At 38.0% G+C, this 24,931-nt stretch overlaps 2 protein-coding genes across 8 annotated transcripts; one reads left to right on the top strand and one right to left on the bottom strand.

The window, feature by feature from the left end:
• Positions 1–275: 275 nt before the first annotated feature.
• Positions 276–11,364, bottom strand: LOC102705936 (ENHANCER OF AG-4 protein 2-like). 7 transcript variants are annotated; one of them, XM_040527247.1, is made up of 14 exons: positions 10,865–11,364; positions 10,653–10,729; positions 7,556–9,409; positions 6,948–7,452; positions 6,699–6,807; positions 6,404–6,516; positions 6,139–6,326; positions 4,214–4,862; positions 3,678–4,131; positions 3,517–3,612; positions 3,007–3,108; positions 2,086–2,854; positions 552–577; positions 276–477 (listed from the first exon to the last, which is right to left on the bottom strand). In XM_040527247.1, the coding sequence occupies exons 1-11, from the start codon at positions 10,973–10,975 to the stop codon at positions 3,038–3,040; spliced, it is 4,227 nt and encodes a 1,408-aa protein (XP_040383181.1). In that variant the 5' UTR covers positions 10,976–11,364; the 3' UTR covers positions 276–477; positions 552–577; positions 2,086–2,854; positions 3,007–3,037. The 7 variants fall into 7 exon arrangements, with proteins under 7 accessions (XP_040383181.1, XP_015695975.2, XP_040383182.1 ...); XM_015840489.2 differs by having other exon boundaries at positions 2,659–2,854; XM_040527248.1 differs by having other exon boundaries at positions 276–577; positions 2,086–2,158; positions 2,796–2,854.
• A 5,575-nt stretch (positions 11,365–16,939) lies between these two features.
• LOC102703884 (zinc transporter ZTP29-like) lies at positions 16,940–24,545 on the top strand. The gene is made up of 13 exons (XM_040527112.1): positions 16,940–17,140; positions 17,633–17,691; positions 17,837–17,929; positions 18,000–18,086; positions 18,178–18,268; positions 19,188–19,249; positions 19,800–19,856; positions 20,126–20,166; positions 20,260–20,327; positions 20,971–21,027; positions 21,109–21,226; positions 23,077–23,173; positions 24,267–24,545. The coding sequence occupies exons 1-12, from the start codon at positions 17,077–17,079 to the stop codon at positions 23,120–23,122; spliced, it is 843 nt and encodes a 280-aa protein (XP_040383046.1). The 5' UTR covers positions 16,940–17,076; the 3' UTR covers positions 23,123–23,173; positions 24,267–24,545.
• The last annotated feature ends 386 nt before the right edge of the window (positions 24,546–24,931 follow it).

Below are 24,931 nucleotides of genomic sequence, written 5' to 3'. Positions count from 1 at the left end.
GCCAGCTGCATCAGCCTGACACATTGTAACATCCAGGTTTACAATTACATCGGTAATTCAGTATACATACACGGACACACCCGCGAGCCCAAGGACGGACCCAATGACACCACGCAAACCATCTACGGAAAACTTCAAGCAGCACAAGATAATCTATGTGCACACCTACATAGATATACGAGGGTTCAGCGGTCACCTGCGGTTCTTGCCAGTTGAATGGAAGCTTTCTTTGTCCGAGAGGAACGGAATGCTTACAACAACAACAACAACGGGAATACCAAAAATTCCATCATTGCATCTCCTAACTTGTCAGCATTCTTGCAGTTATCCAACCCAAAAAAGGGTTCAAAATTCCTATCTATCATCGCTGGCTTGTGCCAAGGGACGGCAACGCATAATAATGTTATCAACTGTACATGGAGTTACCCTCTTTCTTTGTACAAATCTACATTTGACTCTTCAATCCAAGCATTGGACCTGCCACAGAAGCTCCCCTCGACTTCATCAGAGTGACCAATGGACATGCCAAAAAAGCCCGATGAAACTCTTACCTTTGAGTAACATAAATTGTTCAGACCTGTCATAATGAAAACAAAACAAGTTAAGCAAGCAAAGGCAATTCCAGAAAAAATATAGTGCCTTGATTACCAACAAATGCAGTTTAGCCACATCTTAGCAAGAAGAGGAATGCCTCAATCAAAATATTATGCAAAGTACATTTTGACAGCCTTGCTTGACAACGAAATTTTCAGTTGGGAAACAAAAAATCCAATTTTTTTTTAAAAAGTAAAATCAATTAATTGCAGTCTAAAAATCTAATTATCAGTAGCCATTACTCTATAATGCAGTTGTTAGTACGTAGCACACTAGCACAGACAGGTATGAGCCCAGTAAACATGTGCAAGTCAAAACACGTTTGCATCCATCATTCCCCAGCATACAGATCTCTAGCAACTTCATTAATATAAAGCATAAAAAATTAAGATAGATGGCAAGTGCAATTTGATCATTTTCCTCTATACTTTCTTCTTTGCACACATGAAGCTGGAACGAGCAATGCTTTGCAGAGTTCAGACAATGCTACCAGTTTGCACAAAGACGAAATTACAAGCTCTCCACTGGAGAATAACCACAAAACAAATAATAGCCATGTGTGTCAATGTATTCAGAACAGGACACAAATCAGACTTGAAGTAAGAAGAGTTCAAAGTTCAATGACTCCCAGTTCCGACTTCCTAGCAGCTTTTAATTCTGTTGACAGATGAATACACCATAGAAACCCATTGTTTGGTTTTTTGTGGAAAAAGTCAAATGACATATTTGTAAATCAAAAGCCATTTGTGAACAAAACTTTTATATATGGGTTCTTAGCGATCTAAAAGCAAAGGCTAAAAAAAAAACTATGATGAAAAAACCATCAAAATCAACTCTAAATTTAAGGTTGAAAATTCAAATTTGGTTTAAAAGCACAAGCAAAAGCAAAAATATGAGGCCCATAATAATCTAGTTAAATCTTGCAGGGCAGCCTCAACTTCAGCACATGATTTGCTGTTTCATGAATTCAAAGATACAGTATAATGTTATGCATATATGCAAAATTCCAAGGTTCACAATCTTTTACAATGTAAAGGCCTATTTGACACAACCGGTGCTTGATGAGGATTTTTGTTTCCACTATGTTGGTGTATGAACGACTTTGACCATGAAATTCAGTATGTTTGCAGAACACCAAATGAATTGCCCTATAAATATTTAGAAACTTTTGGACCATGCATAATGCACTTAAAGACACCAGACAGTTTCTCTATGAAAAGATTATCAGTATACAGCTAATTCCAGCCATCTTTGAAGCTCAAATTGAGCTCACAAAATGCCTTCTTATATTATTTATTTTGTCCAAATAAAACACCCAAGCATGTCCCCTTTAATAAAGTCAAACATATAGAGAGATATAATCATGTCTGATACACATCATTAGATAAAGAACAAAAATATAAGAGGGAATTTCAGTTTGGAAACCCTATTCATAGCTTCACATTGGACCCCCTTTGGTCCATAATTTCACTTCAGACCACCTTTTCTTACCTTTGGGTTTCACTTTGGACCTATTTCGCTCTTTTCCTCAAGGTTAGGTCAGGGTGCCGTCGTAATCTCCTCCCTAGCCACGCTTCCACCGCCGCCCACGCAGAGATGGCAATAACGTTGAGGAAAAGGGTCCAAAGAGAAACAAACATGCAAAGAAAAGAGAGGGAGGGTAGTGAAACTATAGGTTTTAAAGGGTGTCAGAAATGAAGCTTTGCTAAAGACAAAAGGCTCCAAACTGAAATTCATTCCAAAAAGAAAAAAAAAACCAAGGAACCACTCAATAAGAGGCAAGAACAGGGTGCTTGAGCTTTTAGTTGTGAGGTTAGATATGTCTATCAAGTTGAAACTTAGTCATGATTCACAGTGGACACGACACTCCAAGTAAAACTGCAGAAAATACCATAGATGGACTACGCTGGTATGAGTAACTCTTTATATTTCACTAACGGACTCACTGGTTATTACTAACACCTTCTGAGCATGATACAACAAACACAGTTTGCAGTCCTTAAAAAAACACACCATAGCAACACGAACAGAGACGACTTTGTTTCATGTAAAACATGTGCTTACACTAAGATTAGTCTGCTGGATGCTGTTGCCAAGACTAATTACAATGTAAAACGTCCATTTCAAATACTATGTAAGATCTCATAATTCCTCCATAAGCAAAAGTGCATCTTCATCACAAAACAGACTAACATAAGCACCTCTTGTTGCAAGTTGAATTGAAATGGCTTCTGGCAATCCCAATTTCCCATGTGAAAGCCTGCATACAACAAACAATAATTGAGAAGAGTGGGATCGTAAGTGTATTAGTGGAAAGATGGAAGACTCTTAGACAAATAATCTGAAGAGAGGATTCCTAAAAATAAGAGGGAAATACGAGACAGAATCAGAGTGAAGAGAGTACCCACGTACCGCAAGCAAGGAGTTCAGTTGAGCAATTTAATTAGGAAGGCCTCCAGCAATTAAATGTATGAATATCAGGTCTAGCTGGCAGCATCTGAGGAACAACATGTCCTACAAATACAAGAATAAAAAGAAGTTTTGGAAAATATAAAGATTCATGTATCAAAAGAACTATAACCTCCGTCCCAAAATATAAGAACCTTTGGGTTGGGCACTGGTATTAAGGAAATAGGTGGAATTAAATGTAGAGGTTGTGATTGGTTGAGAAGAGGAAGTAGGCGGAGAAATTACATGGGGGAAGGTTGTGATTGGTTAAGATAATGTAGTTAGACAAATTGTTATATTTTGGAACAAATTTTGAACGCTGGAAGTCGTTACATTTTGGGACAGAGGGAGTACATTTTATCAAATTTCATAAGATTAATCGGCAAGTCTGCAACAATCAAAATGGTGTTCAAGGGGGCTGGCCTTCAGAATGAAGTTATACAGGCAAATGTAAACTTTTAACAAACCACTAACCTGGTACAGGTGCTCCAGATGGCATACGGTTGAGTACAGGACGTTGATGAGTCATAGGATTCATTGAAGATCTGTCAATGTTAGACCTTGGATATCCTGTTGGAAAAGTGCAATCTTAAATCTGGGGCTGAAGAATTAAAACAAATAAAAGACAAGCTTACCATCCTGCATGAACGACCCCTCTGAGCAAGATAATGGTCTAGCACCTGGTAACCAAGTACTACGCTGATCATCTGGACTGAAGTTACCAGATGCATACTGGCTTTGACTATTTGGGAAGGACTGTACAGCATAAGGATTGCATGGAGGCACAGCTTGTTGACCCACAGGGTTCATTTGTGTGAGATGAGTGTGGGAATGAACTGGTGGTGTTTGCGCAGAAGGAAAGGCATTGAATGTTCCTTGCTGAAAAGATACACCAGTTGGTCGAAACTGAAAATTACCATTAGAACCTTGCGGTGTCATATATAGATTGTTATTCCCATAATCTGCTGGCACTGATGGGGTAAAATTAACTGCAGCTTGTGTGTTCCCTGATCCACCGGGAATGAAGTTTGGCATATTTCCAATTCCTTGAATTGATGCATTCCCTCCCATCTGGTTTAGTTGGTTGCCCTGCATCAAAATTTCTTTATTATTTAACCAGGAATACTTCTGGATCTGCAAACCAAAGTAAGTTGGAAGGAAAAAACATTACATTTGAAGCCCTGAAATATTCCGGTGCAGGAGGCTGGTAGCCCAATGATGATGGAGATGATGAAACAGGTGGGGGAATTGAAGGAATAGGTGGTGGCTGGATTGGCAGGGGTGGTGGGGCAGGCTGAGGAGGTGGGCCAGATGGTAGAGGTGGAGGTGGTAGCGGAGGTGGCAAAGATGGTGAAAGTGGTGGCGGCGGTGGCGGTGTAGCAGGTGGTGGTGAAGGAGGCAAAGGAGGAAGGCACGGTGGTGAATCTGATGGAAGCGGTGGGGGTCCCTCAGGCAGAGGTGGGGGAGGTGGTGCATCTAATGAAAATGGTGGAGGTCCATCAGGTAGAGGAGGAAGCTCATTCTGATCAGCCAACGCATGCTCTCTATCCATTTCATGCACAATGGAGATAGCTCCATCTGTCTGTTGCTTGTCTCTTGGTAAAACAGAGGTATCTTCCATTAGAACATCACCAGTCACATCTTTAGGTAACCTAATGTTTTCCTCAACAAAATTTGGTGCAATAGCTTGTTCATTTTCTTGCTTTCTGCCACTTTCAACTGGCAATGAAATAGCAATAGCTGGTGATGATCCAGGGAAATCATCATCATTTTCAAAGACATTGGATGATAGAATCCCAGAGAGCTCAAAGTTTGCATTGCTGAAGAAAAAAGAAAAGAAACCATAAAGCATATGTCACAAATGTCAACATGGGTTAATAAAGATGATAAAATGCATCATCCCACCACAATCTCAGAGAAAAATGAAAATAACTCCAAAAGATTATCAAGAAAATTGAGTGCTTAGAAAACGAAGGTTGGGATTTTATTTCTTCGACACATGTATTCTTAGTTTCTACCAGCATATTAACTGCAATTGGCAGGCCCATATTCAATCCACAAACTTCTAAAATATCATTGTGGTATAGTGTGTTCTCATAACAAAGCATATTTTGGAAATAATGCTGATATGCAGGTACTACTTCATTACATGTGTGATGTGCCCCTATTCTCTAACATGCTATCCTCTTCTCTAACATGCTATGACATCCAAGTACCACCACTTCTAGACATCAGCTCATACATAAAAAAAATGTAGTCATCATTGGCAATTCACAACATATTCACTAATGCTATAAAAATTAGATTTCTCATACATAGATTCCTAGATGAATCTTGTTTCTGTAAGTTTAAGATAAAAACTGATAGCAGAAGGATGATTACATCAGACATTTTATCCACATTAATGAAAGCCAGCACAACTCAAGAATAAACCTAGAGCAGTAAAGTAAGAACATGAATAAAGCAGCAAATGCAAAACATGAGGCATTAATGTATTGTAGGATATTTCAAACACCGTCCCTAAACATATTCAGATTTATGGATTACATAAAGTTATAATCGTCAGCCTAACTCTAAAAAAAATTAAAATTGAAAGATCAAGTGGTGAATTGGCTGATGAAATTGACCTTGACAGCTGTCCAATGGCCTATGCAATTGGAATCTGATGAAGTTACATGCATACCTGATACGTCTGAAATGGCTTAATGTGGCCAAAGCAAGTAATATTCCCATGGTGTACTCTAGGTTGCATGATGGAGTGCTAAAACATGATATGTACTCCTGTACTATCTGGTACGATGGTATGATACATGCACACCCAAACATGATTTTGGAAAGCTACAGTGCAGCAAGCTCTACTGTACAAAGTGTGCGTACTAGCACATGTTCTGTACCAATAAATTAACCAAACGTAGTACATATTGGAAACATGAATTTTATGTATTCAGGGTAGTTCAAATGCAATAACACATAGCTATACTAGAAAACAACAAAAAAAGTGTGAATGCATCTGAAACTGCCGTTATCATGTAAAAAAATGGTACTCAATTCAGATTTATACCAAAAAAAATTCTAGTATATTAGATTATACAATACCTTCCATACTCGTCAACAAGCATGCCTTCCATCTCCCTAATAGGATCATCTACAGAGCGTTCAGCTCGAGATGGTCGCCTCAGCAGAAAGCCTGTGTTAGCATCATCATTTGGCACCTCAATATCATCCATGTATCTTCGAAGTACATCTTCTGGCATAATCTTTCTCTCAAGCCATAAACGTAAAACCTACAAAGCCAGAAGATAGAAATGATTGACCATTAGGAAATATAGTAAGAACTAAGAACATGTAGTTAAGGTGCTACTTTGAGGCACTGTCGTCGATTTTCACGAGCACCAGCTCCTGGTGGAGCAGCAGCACCCAAGAGACGAGGTAATGCAGCTTGAACAGTGGGAACATATGAAGCCCCAGCAACACCTGAACAATCCAGGATCCAGATAAATAACTACAAGCTTGCTTGAGAAAACAAATACTTTCTCCATCCCAACATAATTTGATCTTTCTAGCGCAAATTTGAATTAGAAAGATCAAGTTATTTTGGGACAAAGGAAGTAAGTAATTCTGAGGATAGCACCTAGGTAATATACAAAAATACTTACCTTTCTGAGTGTGAGAACACTGTGTTATGGAGTCTATCAGAAAAAGGAGGTCAACTCTCCTATGCAAATTAGGCTCGCTCTCTAATTTCAGCATGAGAAGCTCAACAATCTATTGGTCCAAAAACAGTAAGGATGAGTCAATTAACTCTGAAAAAGCTATTCTGATGACATGTACATTCATGGATGGACAGGTTGTGTGTGCGCACGGGGAGGGGGAGGGGGGGAGTTAGAGAGAGAGAGAGAGAGAACCTCAGCAGCAATGCCATATTTTGAGCACTCTATTGCATGACGTGTAGCCCGCCCAATACTATCCTTTGTCCTCGAAAGCGTCTCTATCATACCCTCTAGGGCATCACGTGCAATCACTGCATCTGTTCCAACACTCAATGAATCATTAAGCTGCCTAGGTTTGGGGCTCTTTCCATGTTCATGCCCAATTTCCAGTAGGCTTTTCATACCAACTTGCTGACCAGGTTCAGTCATAGCAGAAAAGGAGTCAGGAAACTCCTTCGCGTCACTTTCTGGAATAATTATAGATGCAGATGGAATGCGAAAGACAGGACTAGGGCTTAGTCCAGGCAAGCCATATGGTGCGGAGGAAAGAACAGTATTATCAGCAGATAACCCATCAGACTTTCCTTGAGCAGCTGCAATAAGATTCCTTCTTGCTTGAGCAGCTGCAATGAGATGCTTCATTGACTTTATAGGATCAGAATTAGGTTCAGAAAAAGCAGCTTTATCAACAAAATTTGACCTGCATTAGATGAAATGTAAATCATTAAACAAGAGTTAAGCATGTAAAAGTGTTGGTGTGGTAGTGGGGTGTGTATGTGTTGCAGGGGGGCAGGGGAGTATACCTTTGGTCTTTGGATTGGTCCATCTTCCCAATCCGGTCAGCTGGCATAACGGCACTTATCCGACTCTCTACAGTTGCAGTCGTCTGTGTGCCAGATTTAGTTTTAGCCTTAGTGTTTTCCGATTTAGACAACACCATATTCTTTTCTGAGTCATCAATGTTTTGAGAATACAAATTCCCTGGTGTCTGGTGCGATAGTTTAGAAGAACTTCCTTGTGTTTTCTTCACTTCAGATGATGCCGGCATTCTTAATTGCCCAGAGGATTTGCGATCTGCAAGGTTAGTTTTGTTAACCAGACTAGTAGAAGTGTCAACCAAGCTTGTGGTTGACCTTCTCCCCATTATTTGTTGTCTACCATGCATTTTGTCTTGATTTGGTGAAGTATCTGACTCGTGCTCCACAGGTGACCTCCCAATGCTTTTAGGTTTCTCTTCTCTTGCCACACCAAATTTCGTTGCAGAAGCATTGCCAATTTGGGATGAAGAAACCCCCTGAATCCCTGTCTGTGATTGGAACTTGTCTGTGGGGACTACACGCATTGAGATGGATTTGACAGAAGATTTATGAGGCGGTGTCCGTTGTTCTTCCTCCTCCTCATCATCAAAGCGACAAGCTCTTCTCCTGGGTTTTCCCAATGGCTTACCAACACGCGAGAAATCCTCCTTCAAGCTGGAGCCTTTTTTAGCAGTATCAACAACGCTTAACTGAGTTGAAGAACCAGATGCTGGTTCTGATCCCTGGGAATGCAGCCTTGCTTGGGGTGGTAGAAGACTACCTGACCTTCGTGTCTTATCATCGCCCATTCCTATCTTAGGAACCGAGTTACTTGCAGTTTCCACAGGAATATATTTTTCGATTTTCAAGGCATTATCTTTTTCATTATCAACATGTAAGCTGGTCTCGCTCTTTTCTTCTGCTTTAACTGTCTCGTTGGCCTTGTCCATCAATTTTGGCCTCTTTGCTGGACGCATATCAGTGCTACCAGGGAGAGGTTTCTTATTGGAAGAGAAGACTGAAGATGATTTCCTGGCCAACTGCTTGTCAGATTTGTCGAGCATTAGTCGTTTATGGTCTATTTTCTCTGATTCATTGGAAATTGGTTGTTTCATCATCAATTTAGACTTTTTAAATCCCTTGATTTCCTTTTCAGCACTCCTTTTAGGTTTGGCGTCAAGTTCAGCTCCTGGTGTAATCCTCCCTGAAATACCTGAGGCATTAACATGTTTGCTGTCCTTTCTTTCAGCATTCTTTGACTGTTTAATGTCTTTAGATTTCCGGGGTACTTCAAGGGCACAAACTATCTGTACATTAGGGTCCAACGTTAAAAATTCTGATAGATTGATCTCGTTTTCAGCTTTTGGTTCCTTAGGCTCTCTTTCTGCATGGACGGATGTTGCTGAACAGTCTTGTTCAAGGTGCATAGGTCTCTTTTTCTTGGGATGATCGAGATCCTTAGGCCTTTTCATTTTAACAGCTGCCAGAGAAGAATCCCTTCTGTCATGAGAACTGTCTTTTATGTCCACCTCAGTCCCTGAACCTAACACTGAAGTATTCAAGTTGTCACTATGACTATCACCTTTCATTTGCCCCGATTTTGGAGTCTCGTCATTATTGGGTGACTTTACAAGGTGTTCTGTAGGTTTTTCACTTTGATCAAGAGTGTGATCAGGCAACATACAGCTCATAGTTTCAGACGATTTTGGCAGATCATCATAGGCCTTGCAGATCTCAACCACAGCTTCAGCAAAACTTTCGATATACTTTTTTGGACACTGCTTGTTCCGAGCTCGATCCATCACCTCACTCTTTGCGTTATCAGTAAATGGCTGAAGATCTGGCAAAGCAATGTGGGCGCTGCAAGATGATATCTATAAATTAGAAATCAAGTGATGCTAGTACTTAAGGGTGCAAAGAAGATAGATTTGCCAAATTAAGCTCAGCACAAAAAAGAGGGGAAAAGGCAACAAAGCAACATCAAGTCTAGTGGATATTATAGGATTTCACAGGCGAACAAACAAATCCATTAGCATTTGGCATCAATGTTATTGGAAGAGATTTATGACAGGCTCAAGCCCCCCCAAAAAGGAATAAAATCAAATACTATTATCTATTGTTATTTATGAAATGCCTTAGAAGTTGGTCTGTAGTATTGCAAGGTTACAGGGATGAAAGAAAAGACTTGATCATAATTCAAGACAGAGCAAAGATACTTTAGAAATCAATCCCTAGTAATATATGTTACTTACATCTCTCCGTGTAGTTTAAAAGAGCTATAACTCCTATACGGATGTTAGAAAGAAATGAGCAACAATCACACAATTTGCATTTACATACACCAATGGGTAGATTCAGTATCGCTGTAGAATAAAATATCTATTAACTAACCACCTATGCAGAAATTGCCAACTAAAATCCCAGGCCAATGATGTAGAACTGAAAGCTGCAAGCTATGCAGTGCAAGCCGTTATTAAATCAGAAATCAACTTATTATTTTGACTACTTACCATTATGAACAAGTATAGTGGATTGAAACCATAAATTCAACTTGTATCTAAATGTCCCTTCTCTATTCGATGAGCACATATGTAAAATCTACCTGCCCAAAATAAGCATGCTCTCCCAACACCAGGAGCAGTACCAAGCACAAACCTAGTAATCCACACGTGCCTCGGCGAGAATGTGCTCGCTACCGTTGAGGAGTTGTAATAAAGGTATAAAATTGCAGCTGAGACAACAAACCAGGAATAACTGTATATTGAAGTTTTAGTTTGTCCTGACTTGCGAGCATGATCTACAATGTATTTTTTCTGGCGGCAAGACGACAACATTATAAGGAAATGCATGCTAATTGCGATACATGGTACACGTGTATTACATGCGCGTTGCATCATTGCTAACAGCAATCCCGGGGTGTAAAAAAGGAAGGCAACAAGCAGCATTGGGTAGGGTTAATCCTTACCAAACAGTTGGAGTGATGGTTTGAAGTGACGCATTTAATCGAACATCATGTGACGAATAGCATGGCATTTATGTGATGTATGAGAATAATAGTCGAAGAAAACGGGTTATGTAACAGGTGAGAGGTGAAGAAACTAACATCTCTCTGGTACCGAAGAAGACAACAAAGACCTTGCGCGGAACCGGCGTCTGGTCCCAGTCCTCCGGCCTGCTGACCTGCGGAGAGAAGAAGAAGGAGGAGGAAGCATGGTTATTATGTAGACAGGCAGATAGAGGAGGAAGCAGAAGAAACCCTAGGGCGAGAGGGAGGAAGGGAGGGAGGGAGGGAGGGAGGGAGGGAGAGAGAGAGACCTTGGCCGGCCATGGGGGGTAGCCCTTGACCTTGGCGAGGACGAGCTCGCCGAGGAGCGGCGGTCTGGTCCACTTGTGGGCCTTGGCGCCCCGCCTAGCGGCGGGAGCCATTCCCAAGCGGGGAGTTCCCCAGCCCCAGCCCTAGAGCCGGGAAACCCTAAGGAAGGAAGAAACCCTAAGGAAGGAAGGAGAAAGAGAGAGCGGAACCCTAGGGATTCCGGTGGCGGCGGCGGCGGCTTCCTTCTCCTCAATCCACCATCTCCCTCTCCCTCTCCCTCTCTCGATCCCTTCCTCCTGCTGCTGCTGCTGCTACAAATGCAAATCCTGAAATAAATCCTTCCTTCCTCCCGCACCTCTCTAAAATAAAATCCAAAATAAAAGGGGCCAATTTTCCTTTTCTTTTCTTGCCCGCAATAAATTAGAAAAAGGTTTTTTTTTCTCCCTTCCTCTTCAGTTCGTCTTGGCCATGAGTGGCTTACATACCCTAAGAAGAAAACGTACTCCTCCTTCGCCTCTAGGAGTATTACTACAACTACAACAGCAACAAGAGAGAGTCGGAGACAGCCGTCCATCGCCCCTCTCTGCTGTCACCAACGATCATTAACAACAAACGTATACTGCTATAAACCTTTTTTTTTCTTTTTCAATATATATATACACACATGGCCTACGTCAAAGTACAGTCTATTTTAACATTTTAGTATAACCATGATCTTACAAATTAACCGATATAATATATATATATATATATATATATATATATATATATATATATATATATATATATATATATATATATATATCATCACAAACATTGTTTTTATGAAGATACATTCATTCATGAGAGCACGTTAGATTTCTTATCTTAGATGGATGAATTTTGGTACCTACATTCATTATCTTTAATTATATTTAGCTAGACTTTATTATTATTTGAAAATGATCTATCCATAAAATATCTCTATTTTTGTATGTATCTTCTCACGAAGCCTTCAAAATTCATTAAACCAAACTTGATTTTTGTCACCATTCTAACAATTATACGACTCAATATTACACTGTGCAAAGGAGGAGGAGGAGGAGGAGGATGATCTAACTTGTGTTTTGTGCACGGGTGGGCAGAGAGACTAGACTTCATCTCTTCTTTAGTTGCCCTTTTAATGGTAGATGTTGGCGGCATTGGGAATTGTTTGGAACCCTGCTACGGAGTTCTTTCATATGATTATTCTGGTGAGGCTGCGCTTTGGCATAAAAAGGTTTTTGGAAATTATATTCATTGCCACGTGCCGTATCCGGAAACAACGAAATGAGCTCATTTTTCAAAATGTCACTCCCTCGTTTCAGTCCTGGAGAACCCTCTTAAAAAATGAAGTTCCTGTACATATCTGCAAAATGAATGAGCCTTTAAAACAATTTGTTTTTATTGGTTACAACCTTTATAATTTTTGGATGTTTCCCATGTAATTTTGTATATATTTAATAAATAAAATACACTACTAGGCAAAGTCTTGGTACTATTTCCAGTCAAAAAAATATTACACCCATTTACATATAATGTTGTATGTATTGAAGGTGTTTTGAGTGAACATTGGATAAAACTTGGTAGCTACATCTTTATTATCAAAATAGTTTTTAGCCATAAAATTTTTTCTATCTCGGTAGCTAGGTGCCTTCTCATGAAGTATTCAAATCTATTACCCAAGCTTGACTTTTGCCACCGTTCTGACAACAATAGTGTTCGATGTTACAGCTATTTTACCAATTGTTGTACACATTGAATGAGGTTTGAATGAATATTGGATAAAAACTTAGTAGTCATGTTTTCTTTTTTTCCATTGTTAATTAGAGTTTAGCCACGTCTTATTATTATAAGTTGTGAGCTACATAACCAACCTATAAAAGTTTATATTTACATACGTGCCTTCACAAGAAGTGTTCAAAATTTATTAGGCCGATCTTGATTTTTGCCACCGATCTAACAATTATACCGTTCAACATTACAACCATTTACAAATAATGTTGTAGATATCCAAGTGGTTTTGACTAAGTATTTGATAAAACTTGGTAGCCACGTTTTGTTTATTTGTTAACGTTAATTAGGGTTACCATTTATTATTTAAAGGGTTTTTGAGCCTATGGGGGAGAAAAAGAAAAAAAAACTACTTTACATTAATCGTTATTTTTCTCTTGAAACAAGAATTCGCGCGTTTCTCTCCTTCCATAGAATCCAGCATATTAGGAGAACCGCCGAATCAAAAGCTTTTCTGAAATTCTTCTTGAAGCTCTTGCGGCTGATGCTTGTTTACAGATGATAATATCCTTTGTAAAGCAAGTAAATATTTTTTTATCTTGCTTGGGCTAACTTACAAAATGTTTTCTCTTAGATCTATTTGCTTTTGCCATTAGATTTTGATCACATCAACTATCATTCTCATCTCTCGAGATTTATTTGTCTACATGGCTTCTTCTGGGAGAACATACCCACCTTTTGGCTTCTGTTATCTGCAAGTGGTGTTTTGAAGGGCTCTCTTCTGCTGTTCATAATCTAATTCTAATTGAGGTGATTGTTCTGTATTTATATATAGTTCATTGACTTAATCTCTCTGCTGGTCATCTGACTTGTCTCCTCTCATTCCCTTTGATCTGCTTGCACCCGAAGCCCCGCTGGGCGGCACTGCAAATTGGAAATTTTCAATTGCTTGCAGCCAAGAATTGCTGCTGCCTTGTTCTGGAGTACCGTTGCTGCGGCCACTCACGTTCGACGCGGACTAATTGAAATCTAAGCACCATGAAAAAAACACTATCACGAGGCAATGGAATGGTAAATAGCTGTATACCAACCACCTTAAATGGTATATTTCTAAGGGTTAATTTGACCCATGCCACTACAAATTTATGGTATTAGAAAAATACCATTACTATTCATAATATCGGCTATGTGTCACTTCAATTTTATAAAATTGAATCTATGCCATCGTCGTCAGTTTTTTCATCCTACTCTCCTTTTGCGTTCTCTCTTTTCTTCTCATCTACTTCTTCTCTGGCAGCCTCAATCGCCATATATTTGTTTATCCGCAGCCGCATCCATGGCAAACGGCCGGTGGACGTCGATCATTGCCTTGTCGATTGATGCAGCACTTGAACGCATCGAGCAGCTCAATGAGGAGCATGTCTACCTCCTTGCACTTGCCACCACGAAGGTGAAAAACTCCACCGAGTTGGAGCTGGTCGTCCTCGCCGTGCTAGAGCTCGATCGAGACGGAGCGATCGACGGAGCCCTCCCAGCGGCATAGCGCCTCGAGTCTGCGGGAGGTGCGCACGTCGAGGAAGCGGCTCTTCATGCGGAGCTTCTCAGAGCGCGCCGCGAGTTAGCGCTCTAGCGAGCCGAAGTGCACCGTGAGCTGCTACAGCCGCGTGCACACCACCACCAGCAGCTGCTGCTACTGCTCCAGCTATGTGAAGCCATGCCTCACCGTAGGGGCACTCGCCGCCGACTCTACCTCCACTGCTGCCTCCGCCGCGGCCATCACGCACCCCCAAAACGCTAGCCGGTTCGTTCGATTCGAGAAACCAGCAAAGAGGGGAGAGGGGATGGAGGAAGAAGATGGAACTGATATGTGGGTCGCACGTCTAGGGGTTTTTTGGTCTATATGAAGATGGATGAACTGACGCGATGACATGGATACAATTTTATGAAATTACAGTGGCATATAGCCGATATCACAAATAGTAATGGTATTTTTCTAATACAACAAACAAATTTGTAGTGGCATGGATCCTATTTCTAAACCTGGATCTTTACCATTTTTCCCTTGTTTTAATTTTGTTTTCTTATTAGAACCACTGTACTGGCATCTTATGCACCATAAATGAAATTAACATTAACGCCCGATAAACATCAAATGGAATGATGAGCATTCTTTTTTACCGAAAAAGGAAAAGTATCTGAAAATGAGATTATATATTTGCATGCTCGATTCGACGATCATACATAAGATTATCACAGATATATAGATCATCATAGTAAACTATGATAAAAACCCTCTCAAATCAACTTTAAATTTATGATTAAAAATTTAATTTTTTGGCTTACAAGATTTTACGTTCCTAGTGGTTGAGTGGTTCGCACACGGTCTTGTACGACAAGCACGCCAAGCCACCGTCTTCTTAGCTTTGCCGGCTACCTGTGGTTGCTCTTGTGTACCTGCCTGCTTTTCTCGACAGCTTCATCACCACTATGACTATCCACTTTCCTTTTTCAAGAATATCACCTCTATCAACTTACGCAATGCTTGCGAGGATGGCATTCATACCTGCAGGATTAAACATCAATTTGTTACATGAGTTAATTAGTTCAATCATACGATGATGCAAGCGGCTGTGCATAAAAGACGAATATTTCTGTCACATTATCAATCTGACAGAACAAAATTGAATTGAAGTTTGCCTTGGACTTGGAGGCTTGTCAGTTCAACATTCGTCCAATGCATCCTTAGTCTCTAAACGTAAAGTTTTTAAATACAAAATAATCTCTAAATAAATTTTTTATATAGGTACTTTATATCTAAGACCAGGGCTGGAAAAATAAAGGCAGATGAAAAATCCTAAAATTAACTCTAAACGTAAAGTAAAAAATTCAAATTTTAGCTATATGTATAAACAAAAATGAAAAAATAGTGTTCGTTTCACCGTAATGTGGTAGGGTATGTTACAAATGAAATCAATAATTTACTCTGATGCAGTGCGTGTGCATAGCAACTCCGGAACAGGGCAATACACAGACAAGATTAATCAAGCATTTCACCTACCTTAGCTAAATAGGCTGCGTTATTTTGATGGGTAAAAGATAAAAAATATCTGAGTTTTTAAAGTTATTTACTAGTATGAAGAATAAAAAAAATTAATAGGAAGGTAGACTCTACCTTGTAGCCACTGCATTGAAAATGGTTTAAGGTTACATTAGAGAGTATAAGAGGGTAGGGGAAGGGTTAAAAAGAAGAAGAAGAGAAAGTTACATGGTTGGTTAGTGAATGTACAGCGAGTAGAACAAATAAGATCATCAAAGATAACATCAAAAAGCATAAAAGGTGAAAGTAAAGCCGCTTAAGGAGCCTGGAGATGCTGATTTGACCACTGTCTCAGCTTCAATTTGGTGGACTTGTCCGCTCGATGACTCCAGAGGTTGATGATTTCTCTTGCCATGAGAAGTACATTGTCCAGTTGTCTGTTTTGTTCATCAATTAACTATTATAAAATTAAAAATATACTCTATGATAAACTTTCATATAGAAACTTTTAACAAAAGTAGGAAATATATGTGTAAAAACCAAGAAATAATCGAAACCTAAGTTGTTTTTGCCAAGTTTGTAGGCTCTATGCAGAGCATACTACAAGAATAATGGGATTATTGTGCCAATCACCTGGGTACTTATGCCATATCACCTGCGGGAGCTACTAGTAGGTAACTCTCTTTTTCCTTGCTTCATGGCTCCAGAGCACTTCACAAAGTTTCAGGAATTAAATATGCCCTAGAGAATACTCAAACTCCCAGTCCTAGCTACAAACCTTTCCATCATTTGAAGAAAGCTAGCAGAAATTACCTTACCTGTAGGAATACCTCAAGTGAAACATAGCTTAACCATGAGGATACCCACGAATTATGTTAGTTAGCAAGCAAGCAAGCATGTGCCAAGTCATTCCAAACTTGTTCCCCTCAACTTAGCCGAACTGAATGTTTGAGTTATGGTACAACTAAATATCCCCTGCTGTTTTTCTGTACCATGTACTCTGTTTTTCTCCTAATATATCATATCTTGGTCGGCTTCCCGCCGCCCCAGCGAAAGAAAAAAAGAATTTAGTGTAACATAAATGCATCACCCAGATTATATATATCTCCTGCTCTGCTCCACTTGACTTGATCACGCCGGCCCTCCCTACTTTTCACGTTAAATCAAGTGATCAATTACATGATCAACAAGCTCCATAACTAGGAAACGTCGTAGCCACCCAGTCTCCCCTATATATAAAGATGCATCCGTCTCCATCACCACAACCACAGCAGAAGATATTAATTGACCTTTCGCGATCATCCATCCATCAAATATATTACCACCGCTCTTCTTCTAGTACCAGCATACCTTCATTTCATCCCGTAGTTTCTGTAGACCCCGAAGCTCAAATATACGAGGAGGGATAAATCCATCAATCAACACATGGATCCCAAGGTTGCTGTTGCTCTCGCTCTGTCCCTTATCGGTGGCCTTAGCACGTCTCTTGGTATGCACTTCCCATCATCCTGCTATGAGTTCATATATACTCGAATCTTTTATCCATGATGTGATACAATTAGTTGCATATATGTACCCACACATTAGGTTCTTTTAATGCTTGCTTCAATCAATAATTTTCTTGTGACATATCATAAAACAATACAAGGTACATGTGGCATTCTCTTCTGTTCAAAGGGAATCCTAATCAGTTAGATACATGTTACCTTAGGCTCAATATTCTACATTGATAGCAAATGTAATATAACTGATCCCATAAAATAAAGGGAGTCTCTATGCAACAATCAACTGAAATGCTATATACCGAAGTTTCTCTAGGTATTTCTTCTTAGGTGTATGACACAGCCATGCAATTTTGTACCTCAGTTGGAGCTTTCCTGTAATTTCTCAAGAACTTTTTTGGGATCAATTTTGCTGACATTGAATGAGTATCTCAATAGTAGCTGTCTACTCCAATAATAGCTGTCTACTACTTCATCAGGTGCGTTGCTGGCTATCCTAAATTGTGCCCCAAACAACAAAACACTCGGGATGTTACAGGTAGAGTACAGATAATGTAATCGACACTGCCAGACTGCCCATAGGGTCAAGTTCATGAAACAGCATTTGTTCATTTTTGCACTCTCATCTTTGCACAAATCTAACATTTTTACATACCGTTTTCCCAACTTCTGTTTTTCTTTAGGGTTTTGCTACTGGGCTCATGCTGAGCATGTCTTTCTTTGACTTGGCTTATGATGCTGTCAACGCAATTGGTTTTCTAAAAGGAAACCTTTGGGTAAGAGTAAACAAGAATTTTAGTGAAGGAACTGTAACTTGTTCTTTTCTTATTAACTTATGCATTGCAGTTTTTTGCTGGGGCACTCTTGTTTTCCACTATTGCTGAGGTTTTCCCTGAACCAGATTGCAATTTAGCAGATGAAAATGACAAACATGTACAACTTCTCAACTTACTATGGTTGCCATTTTCAGTTAGCCCTGGTTCAGAAAACTAACATAGGATTCACAATTCTTTTTTTTTAGCAGGAAAATAAGACTGGTAATAAAATAACAGGGAAGGAACTCATGACGAGACACCGCCGAAGAGTAATCTTTAGTGTCATTGTCACAGCAATCGGTAAGTTCAAAATGTACCTCATGTATCTTAATAGCTTGATAAAGAATATGCTATAATAAACTATTTGTACATTTATGTTGATGCCTTCTTACCCAACAATTAATTGATTGTATTGACACTGACATATTTATATACATCCAAACTTGTTGTGAGTAACAGCAATTTATAGCATGAAAGTAAATACAATATTGAACCCAATTGAGATGTATACTTATTGAACCAAATTAATTAAGATCTATACTTATTGAACCAAAATTTAGATGTACTTCGTAAATATGTACTTACTTATTATTAGTAGTAGTATGTACATACTTATTATTAGAAGTAAGATGTACTTATTGAAAATGTTATGATAAATCTATTGGTTCAATAAAATTATAAAATTGACCCTAAATTAAGATATACTTAATAAAAACAAATATATCGTAGCATTTTCCAGTTTTTTAACAACACAAAAGAGATGCCATATTTCTGGATTTCATACTAACATTTTAGGTCTGGACTCAAACATTTTGACTCCAAATTATATAAGCGTATGAGTTCTAATATTCGGCATAAAAATATCTATAGTTTGTTGAATAAAAAACACAGAGTACGTATATATATATATATATATATATATATATATATATATATATATATATATATATATATATACACAGCTCAGGTTGAACATCTAGAAGCAATTGAAGATTAGTATGTAGTTTAGCCATTAATACAGGAAATAATATCACAACTTGTTCAGTAGAAAAATGGATTACTATTTCAATAGCTTAATTCAAGTACACACAGTTTTACATAGCGCAAGAATTGATATATAAGTAAAATATCTGCATATACAAGTAACTGTATGCTCTATTCCTGCATGTCTATCTAGTTTTAATGGTTGCACTTACGAACAAAATGTTCATATTAACAGTTGCTGGTGTGAGTTTGCAAAACTTCCCTGTGGGTACTGCTGCATTTCTTGGAACCACAAAGGTATTTTTTTTTTACCGTTTTACATATTTAGAATAACCTCTTTGTGTTGTCACTGTACCCAACCAAGATTCTCAATGATGGTCAAAGGTTTTTGAGGCATGGAAAAACATATTATAGCACTATATATAATTAAATACGACACAGTTAAACAAATAAGCTGTATATATTCATCTTTGTGTTAAGCTGAAAAAAAAATCAATAATCAAAATAATGTACCAAAAGAACTCACGTTTGTACTTTTACAATTATATGTATTGTAGTAGACATTATTTTCCATGAACCTTCTCATATTGTTATCCATATTGACAAGTACTTTATTGACATGTATTTTCGGATTGTTATCCATACAGTTATTTTTCCATACCGATACAGCCCATTCTATTTTATTGACAAGTATTTATAGTCTCTACGTACTATTTCAAAAAAAGGATAGTGCGTGACATGTTTATTTCGTGTATAACATCATCAACATATATTTGAATATGTAACCAGAAGTTGAATAGTAAAAGCTTATGACACCATTAATTAATTAATCTTATCTGCATTTCAGGGCTTCCGTGTGGGCCTTAACTTGGCTCTTGCTATAGCTCTACACTACATCCCAGAGGTAATCGACTCTGTAGCACCGTTGGGTGGAACTGGAATGGGAGTCTGGGACTTGAGAATAGGAGTTGAAATTGGGCGGTGCCTTCTCAACCATCCGCCCATCCCCTCTTTTTTTTCCCCCGATGGCCACTGTACTTTTGCATTAAAGATACGCAATACTGAATTTGTAGAGCTAACTACAAATGGAGCGTAATTAATTATATTTGTTCTCACCACTGTTAAGACCTGAATACTCTAACTAATAGTTATCGACATCTTGTTCATGTGCAGGGTATTTCGGTAGCTCTCCCTGCGTATTTTGCCACTTGCAGGTAACGAGTTAAAATATATATAAGAAGTGTTCCAATAAAAATTTAGTTCTACAGTTATAGTAAAACTATGTTTGTCATGTCTGATATATGCAGCAAATGGCAAGCCTTCAAACTAGCAACGCTATCTGGTTTTGCAGAACCACTAGGTGTGATTATCGTGGGTAGGTTGACTGATTTAAATTATTGCACAACTATACATGATTTATTCAAAGCTTTAGTGTTATCAATTACCACCACAGCAAAAAGAAAATGATTTTATATAATTGAAACAAAATTTTACCTACTCATAACATAATATATCTTTCAATTCCAATATAAATACAATATAAAGTACTATAAAAACTAGTGTAACTGAAAATTTGGCTATTCCATTCCAATATAGATAATGCTAAAATAAATAAGATCAAACATAAATGGCATATAATATAATACATACGAGTATGCAGATTTTACTATTTGTTAGCAACTTTCAGGTAACTTAAACATCAAGTAAAACAAGATACACAAACAGAACTGAGGTTCCCATGAGGCATTGACCACTGGTTACTATCTGATCCAGAAACTCAAAGGCTAACACTAGAATATGGCACATTAGGTACCAGTAAGAAATACCACGACAAAAAAACATGTGCAGTAGTGAATGATGAATAATATATATGCATTTTACCATTTTAAGTATGATGGAAAGCAAATGAAATATTTCCTCTAGTTTACCATTCTTACAAACAGAAACTGTACATCCAACAATTAATGCATACGTTCTATTTATTCAAATAATGCATACGAAATCTATGTTTCTTGCAGCATATCTATTTCCAAGCAACTTGAATCCTGAAATATTGGAAGGCCTACTTGGATTAGGTAACCAGATTCACAGAAATTTATTTTAAAAACTAACTCGACTTCAGTGTTTAATAGTTTCATACATTTTTCTTTGTGCAGTGGGAGGGGTCATGGCTTTTCTAACGTTATATGAAATGCTACCATTAGCATTTGAATACGCAGGACGCAAGGATGCTGTGAAGGCTGTATTTGTTGGCATGGCTTTTATGTCCATGAGGTGTGTTACACTCTTACTAATACTGTGAACAATTAATTTCACACAAGAAGCTACCATTACTGGTTTATAATTTTTCCATTCAATGATATGACTACCACTCTTAAGGGGGTGTTTAGTTAGTGAAATGTAAATTTTTGTGTGTCACATCAGGTGTTTGACCGAATGTCGGAAGAGATTTTCGGACAAGAATGAAAAAAACGAATTTCACGGCTGGCATGGAAACCACTAGAAGAATCTTTTGAGCCTAATTAATCCGTCATTAGAACATATGGGTTACTGTAGCACTTATGGCTAATCATGTACTAATTAGACTCAAAAGATTCGTCTCACGATTTCTCACATAACTGTGCAATTAGTTTTTTGATTTATCTATATTTAATACTCTATTTAGACGTCCAAAGATTTGATGTGATGTTTTTTGGTGAAAATTTTTGGGAACTAAACGGGGCCTTATTTTGCCTACTCAAGATACCTGCCACCTCTTTGGTCAGAAAAAAAAGGCAATAGATTGATTTTGGTCAATGTGGTTGATTTGGCAAGAAATATTTAGCAGAGTTTGGTTATAACAAAATGCGCTGCATATTTTCAGCCACGCTGGATCATTTAAAACATCTTCCACTAGGCATACTATTGACTTATTCTTTTGCATAAATATATATCCCATACAGTTTTTTTTGTCCATTATAATTAACATTAACTGTCTGCGCTGCCATTAATCTACAATAGAATAATCATTTTCAAGTTTGTTAGTGTAGAACGTTCAAATCTATTTTCTGGGAATATTTAAATATACAATAACTCATTTAATGGGGAATCATTTTGCCCAGGCTTACCTTTTATAGTAGAGAATGATGTGCAAGTTGGCCATCAGGGTTATGGCATAGAAACCCATCTTTCAGTAATTGAGACCATTAAACCCCATGTAGGGGTCATGACTGCATGCGCATGAAAATGTGGGTAACCTAGCAACAGTGAACAACATATAAGACTAAAGGTACCATAGCACGCTACACCATAGCTTACAATTTTAAGTGAAACAAGGATGAAAATACTAACTAGAGTTGGTGTAAGTATGTGGCTTATTTGACATGGACATGGGTGTCACAGTAGGTCGATCAACATGGCCAGCTTTAGAATCACATATGGACATGGCTTATTTGACATGGACAAGCCATGTAATTACCACAAAATCTCCAGTCGAAGTCAGCAAGTACAATGCAATGGATGTTATTATGTCATGAGCCTACTTCATCAGTGGGGTAATTACTATTAAAAGAGGGCATGCAACATGGCTTGAGGAAGAAAGATCGAAGAGAACAAGGGAGCTTGACAGGGGGAGGGGGTTTAGTGGAGAGGGATAAGCTAGATATATTATGAACTTTTCAATCATTGTTACTTGAATACTCAGGGGGGATATAGTAAGTCTCCTTTATATAGACAAACCGAAACTGGAGATAAGGAGTCTCCATAGACTTTATCATTATCCCAGTGGCCTAACTTTATAACAGAACGATTAATTCATGAAATGAATTTAAACCCTCGGCTTGGGCGGCTGTGGAAGCTAGCTGCCTAACTCAGCATTCTAGCTGGGCCATATCCTGTCTCCTCATGGCTAGGCATGTTAATGCATGATGGACCCCTGCACCTAGAGGATTGGAAGGCTTCATGGTCATGTCCAGTGGCCACATATATGCTATAAGACTCAAGGTCTCATGAATTTCTTCTTGAATTTCCCTGCAGCTATGTGACAATTATACCAGTTGCATTTCCTTAATGTGATTACAAGTGTATTGATAAATGTCTTTTGACAAGCATATGCTTCCAATTTATAGCTCACTTGTATTTGGCAGCTTGCACTTCCTAGATATTAGTCTTCCAAAGGAAATGAGTGCATAACATTGGGTCCTGCTGTGGACAAGATTATCCGATTATCGACTTTGCACTAAGGTATGCCAATTTTTATTGCTGCAGAGGAAGTATATTTAAGTTTCATTTGTATTTTTTTACTAAAAATATATTATTTAAAATTTACTAGAAAGAAACAACTAAATTTTCACTTGACAGTGACTGCCATTCAAATTTAATTTCTTTCGTCTATGAAACATCATTAAGGCTCTGTAATAATTATTTTATGCATCTGCTTGTCCTACTACAATAGTTTATCTTCTTGAGCAACTATGAATATGTGAACTGGTGGAAAAATCTGCTTGTCCTACTACAATAGTTTATCTTCTTGAGCAACTATGAATATGTGAACTGGTGGAAAATTTAACTAATTTTAAAACATCATAAAATATTGGTTGGGGTTGACTTATGGTATGAGCATAATTAGAAACATCCAAAGATATATCTTAATGTTACCAATTTTTAAAAAGGAGTTAACTGTACCAATTGATTATCTTGCTAGCTGTGTGTAGCACTTTACTTGCTTCTTTATTATGTAAACTCATGCAAGTGCACTTAAGTGATCCATTAGACGTAGAGCCAAGTGGATAACTACAATCACCCTGAATATTGCAAAAATCTATCTTAAAATGAACAACAGTTTTACAAACTGTAAATGAAGTTCTGTGAAATATAGTTGCAAAGACTTCGTTCGGTGAAAAATAGCACTTACTACCCCCATCTCGTAATAAGTACATTTCTAAAATTTAAATTTGTGTCACAAAGGGTGAATTTACAATCACCTCATATTCAAATTTCTCTCCATTTTACCCCCACCTACTTCTCACTCCATACAATCTCCTTCTTAATTTAATGAGATGCATTTAAGTCATTTTTACTTCTAACTAATTTGACTCTATAGTGCTAGAAATGCATCTATATTGGGATGGAGGGAGTACTATGTATCATCTATTTTTGTTTCACACATGACTTCCTTAATCTAGCAATGCAATGTGAATATAAACCTTCAATATTACAAATAACTAAAGTTACTTCAAAGATGAGTTGATAGAGATATTATCATGTATGTCAAACAATACAATAAGAGGGGGCGATAAATTATATCTAATCACTTTGCTTCTACATTTCATCACAGAATTGGCAAGACAGCATAACCAAAGTGGTGCATCACATTTAACGGTGTTGGTTGGAAAGACCTGCCTACGGTTAACACAGTGTGAAGGTTTAAGCAATAATTGACAGTAGAATGACATGTCTCATCAATGCTCTCCCAGATGCATGGTTCTTGGAAATTTACTATCAGAAAACAATATATGTAGGTGAGCAACACATCTGTAAATAATGGATGAGACTGTAAATTACTTGAACAATGAGAAAAAAAAAATACTCAATGTCTCAATGAAGTAATAAATTAGGGGACTGTCATGAGATGAATCACTGATCCTTTACAAAATATGTTTGTGCCTCATGGCACTTCGGCAGCCTATATTGAAGTTTATTTCATGAAAAACGGAAATATATTATCTTGCTATTGGGTATTGATACGTTAATTTAGCAACATTAAGGATATATTCCATACTCATGACAATTAGAGCATATTTGGAAAGCTAGAATTTCAAAATTAGGTAATAGTTGTACTATTGTTTCGTGGACGAGGTGGGTTGGGTTTTTCTGTTTGGTTGGATAGATGGATTAGACCCTGTTTTTTGTTTGGTGGGAGGGATGAGATGTGATGGGTTGAATCTGTTTTTTGTTTAGTTGAATGGATGCGATGAGATAAAGATTACCTCTCATATCCAA

This window comes from Oryza brachyantha, chromosome 8 (genome assembly GCF_000231095.2).
Source record: "Oryza brachyantha chromosome 8, ObraRS2, whole genome shotgun sequence".
In the NCBI taxonomy this organism is placed as follows: domain Eukaryota; kingdom Viridiplantae; phylum Streptophyta; class Magnoliopsida; order Poales; family Poaceae; genus Oryza; species Oryza brachyantha.
The sequence above is the reverse complement of the archived record's forward strand: the minus strand, read 5'-3'. Positions and strand labels throughout refer to the sequence as shown.